General features: G+C 36.6%; 1 protein-coding gene across 1 annotated transcript; it reads left to right on the top strand.

The window, feature by feature from the left end:
* Nucleotides 1-961: 961 nt before the first annotated feature.
* LOC132635349 (uncharacterized) lies at nt 962-3,221 on the top strand. The gene is made up of 2 exons (XM_060351706.1): nt 962-2,379; nt 2,943-3,221. Exons 1-2 carry the CDS (start codon nt 2,239-2,241, stop codon nt 3,108-3,110), a joined length of 309 nt encoding a protein of 102 aa, XP_060207689.1. The 5' UTR covers nt 962-2,238; the 3' UTR covers nt 3,111-3,221.
* The last annotated feature ends 1,368 nt before the right edge of the window (nt 3,222-4,589 follow it).

The raw sequence follows: 4,589 nt of genomic DNA, 5'->3' as shown, positions 1-4,589 counted from the left end.
TGAAAAATTGTGCAGAAATGCTGAAACGCAGTGCAGAAATGCTGAAAACGCAGTGCCAAAATGCTGAAAAACAGTGCAAAAATGCTGAAACGCTGTGCAGAAATGCTGAAAAATTGTGCAGAAATGCTGAAAAACTGTGCAGAAATGCAGACCATATCTCACCATATCTCCAATAGTTTCCTTTGAACTTGAATGCCAATAAAGATGGCTGAATACAATCTATGAATTACCAATGTCGTTTCATGGTTTTCAATTACTGTTTATTAACTTGTCTATAAGAATGATTTGCTTGGAATAAGAAATACGTTTTAGTAGTAAAATTGCAATGTAAATTGGCTACTTCGATTGAGTCTTTGTATATGTAAAACCATTATTCTAAGAAGTTACATTTTGCATAACTTGGGGGCTTATCGAAATCCCTAATTTGCTGCTAAACTTGAAATGGAGTGACTGCTGCCTGTTGTTGGTTTTTCGAGCCACATTTGGAGTTGGGTTTGTTGGTAAGAAACTACTGCATTTTGGATCATTTGGCTGCTGAACTTCAGGTAAGCTATTACTGCATATTTTTGGTTAACCGTTACTGCAATTGGAGCCTTATCAGTGTTAAATGGGCAGGCAGTAGTTGCCACATTCTGTTGTTTAAAACACTGTTAGGATCAAGGGTGCTATGTTGTTACATCTCCTTGTCAAGGTGTACTGTCTTAAAGGCTGTTGTGGCACTTTTAAATTCATTGTTGGGAGAACCTTGAGATAATTTTGAGTGTTGTTGCACTGAGAACATATTGCTGCACTTGGTTTCTATTTTGAGAACTAAGGTGTAATGGTTGTGCAGTTCTGAATTTTAATGACTCATGCCTTTACATTTTGTTGTTTTGCTGCTTGGCCATTACCTACAGTTGGCTTCTATGATCGGTAATGAATTGAGATTAAATGGTTGCTTGGTTTTTGCCATAGCATTTTGGCCTAATAATGAACGACATGTGCTACTACATTTTATGGGCTGTTGTTGTATTTGTGATTTGGCCATTGCATCTGATGAATTAAGCTCCTACATATCTTGGTGTTGGAACTGTTGTGCTATAAGGTTACTTGCTGTTCCATTTTGAACTAAGCCATTGCTTTTTTTTTTTGGGCTAAACATGAATCTGCATTGCTGTTGATGTTCTATGTTGTTACTGGTGTGCTTTTGCTGGAATTTGTAATACTGTTACTGCATATACCAAAGGCGACTTAATCTAAGGATGGGTACTTACAACCCCACCACAAGTCCACAACTAACTTAACCTTCCAGCTCTTATAATATACAAATGCCAATTAGTACCTAATTGTATATGCGAAGCTTATTTTTTTTTAGTCGGTCCAAAAAGAACACAGTTGTTATTGACTCTTGAAAACTAATGTACTAACATATGTTGAGATGGGGAGGATTGAACCTTAACAAGTCCTTATGACTGAAGACTACAGATTACTAAAACTATATTCTACTGGTAAATATTCTACAACTCAAAAACTTATAGATTTTAGCATGAAGATCACAGGAATTATCTGCGGAAAAGAAAATCCCAAGTAACCTTGCCTCCAAACTTTTTAAAAATATTGGTGTAGTAGTTGGTGTGTGAATATGGATGGATCTAGTGTTGTAGCCGTTATTTTGCCAAAATCTTCCATATTCCACATTCCTCTGTCAACTCATGGTCCGATTCTTTAAAAGGTAAAAAGTTATTGTTTCAAGTTATTTTTGGAGTAGCTAGGGAGAAAAGATGTAAAGATAGCATAGAAATTTCTTAGAACTCAAAATATGGAAGAACTTAACCAACTCAAATAAACTAGTAACTAATACTTTCATCTGAAATTTACATCCTTAACAAGATATATGCTGATTTTTCTTTGAGATTGGAAAGAAAGTTTACCGCTTCACTGCTATATTAGTGTCACTTTTACTTTGTTTTTGAATAAAATAATACATGTGATGTGAATGTAGAATAATTCTACTTACTTCATGCCCATTGGCACTATAATTGCAGTTACACTTCCCTTGCATTTATTAAATCTTTGTTCACATCTCTCATGTGATTTGCATTGTGTTTCTTTATGGATTGCTGTATGGCCAACTAATTCTTCATATACATGCATGTGCTTTGGTTCCTTTTGCCTTTTTTTTTTTTTTTTTTTTTAAGTTCTGCCTATATTAGTGTTTAAAGCTAGTAATTTCTCCCATTGAATACAATTTAAATTTTTATGCAGGGGCAACCCCCTGATTGCATACTAAAGGATGCAAAAAACACCAGCAAGCTAAGTTATTCAAGTTTGCTTGGGAGCATTAATCCTATGAGCAGATCTAGAGTTTATCAAGCTTTGGCAGAAGAAGATATTGAAGCTGTAAGTAGATGAAATTCAAAACTAATGAATTATGAAATAGGGTCACTGGAAATCATACCTTTCTTATACTTGAACATTTGGATACTTTTCTCCATGTTACTTATAGTTTTGGTGTAAAGGGTTCTAGCTATGACGTGTAGATAATTGGGATATTTTGTTAAAATGGATGTGGTTGAACAACACAAGCATAGTGTATTGTATACATTTTCCAACCATCTAAGTGCTATTAATGCAATTGATTAAACTTATCAGTAAAATAGAAAGGAAAACATGAGCAAAAGGTGTAAACTTGTGGTATATGGTATTAGCTTAGTGCTAGCAGCCAATTAACTTGTGGTATATGGTATTAGCTTAGTGCTAGCAGCCAATTAACTTGTGATATATGCATTTTGTGGGGCTTGTTTTAGTTTCTTTATAGTCTAAAGTTTTGGTTTCAAGTCTGTTTTGATGTTGATAAGTAATGAAACATTATTGATTGAGAGTAGTTCTTTCTCAGGATTATACGGCTTAAGCTGTAACCGTGACAAGATATCGGATGGCTAAAGCTCTTTTAATTTTTGCAGGATGCCAAGGGCAATGATGTTGATCTCAGTCTGATATTGATCAATGTGAAGCATATTACGAAGCTGCTAGGGGAACAAGGAAGAGAAGAATATATGGTCTTGGATCTCAAGCACAAAGTTATCTGCTTTTTGTTGGAAAGAACAAAATTATGCACTAACAATACTTGATGGATGTGTGGGTTCTTTTGGTAGTTGACAACTTGGTGTTGTCGGTGTTTTGGACTTAACGATTAGGATTTCGCTATCTATTTTGAATCTTTTTTATAAATATTATTTTATGTGAATGTCAGTTATTTTAAGGGTATTTATTACTTTGTATTTAGTATGTGTTAACAGGTGTATTTAAAATAAAAAAAAATTGGAAGAAAAATATTTGTGACAGATTTGCGACGGATTTTGGTCGTTGCTAGAGGGAAAACAGTAGGCTACAGACTGCGACAAACATTGTATTGTCGCTAAATGCAGGCACAAATAATTCAAAGATTTTGCGACGGATTAGCGACAATAGTTTTCGTCGCTAATTTACTAAAACGACGAAATGAAATATGAAATTAGTCACGGAATTCATAACAATAGCAACAAAATAATCCGTTGCTATAATGTGGAACAGATTTCATACGTCGCTACTCTGTCGCTAAGTTTGCTACGGATTTCATTTTTCCGTCGCTAATAGGTTAGCAACGCGCAAAATCGCAACAGACGACATTCCGTCGCTAATCCGTCGCAACACATGTTTAGCAACAGATATATGCTGATTAGTGACGGAATACGTCCGTCACTAAACGCTGTTTTTTTAGTAGTGACCGCTCCAGCGGTCAAGCCTAAAATGCTTAGATCGCTTCAGCGGCAGGGTTACCGCCCTAGCGGTACTGCTGCTGCGGTGCTGGTGCCGCCAAAGCGGGCACCAGACACCAGAATACTTCCCAAATTTCACAATTCAATTCGATTTTTTTTCTAGTTCCCGAGGCCATCTGCTCACATGCCATACACATAGACCCACATAAAAACGTGCTACAAACGCGCTCGTGGCCTCAGAATTCGCAACAGAGGTCTCATTGACCGAGTCAACTACCGATGCCTTAATCCCAAATTCCGAACCCAAGTCCCGAAATGCATCCAAGTGCATTAGGAACCGAACCAAATACACACACAAGTTCTAAACGACCATCGGACCTCTCGGAATCGACGAAATTCCGACAAAAGTTCACTTGCTCAAAAGTCAACTTTGGGTCAACCATTTTTTACTTTAAGCCTATATTTTCACAAAAATTGCCTGAATCCGGTCTAGACACCTCGGGAAGCGTGTCAACAGTCTCCTCGGTCAAAAGTGAGCTAATCAATGCCTAAAAGACTATAACGACTAAATGGGTCGTTACAATATAAGACACCCGGGGCGGACCCATGTATCAATTTTTGGTGCTTGAGCACGCATTAACCATGGAGGATACTCTATGTTGACATATAGAAAATATTGAATTTTTGGTATAAAATAATAAATAGCACCCAACAAGCAATTAAAGATCTTGGTGCTTTGGTTGAAAGGTTGTAGCCTTCAGGCTAAGCCATGAAGGAGTAGAGTTCGAATCCTATTCAAAGCAATATATTTTTTGCTAATTTTAAGGTGAGCACTCAGGACCATTGAATCCT

This window comes from Lycium barbarum, chromosome 4 (assembly GCF_019175385.1).
Source record: "Lycium barbarum isolate Lr01 chromosome 4, ASM1917538v2, whole genome shotgun sequence".
In the NCBI taxonomy this organism is placed as follows: Eukaryota; Viridiplantae; Streptophyta; class Magnoliopsida; order Solanales; family Solanaceae; genus Lycium; species Lycium barbarum.
Note: the sequence above shows the minus strand (reverse complement) of the source record. Positions and strands in the feature narration are given on the sequence as shown.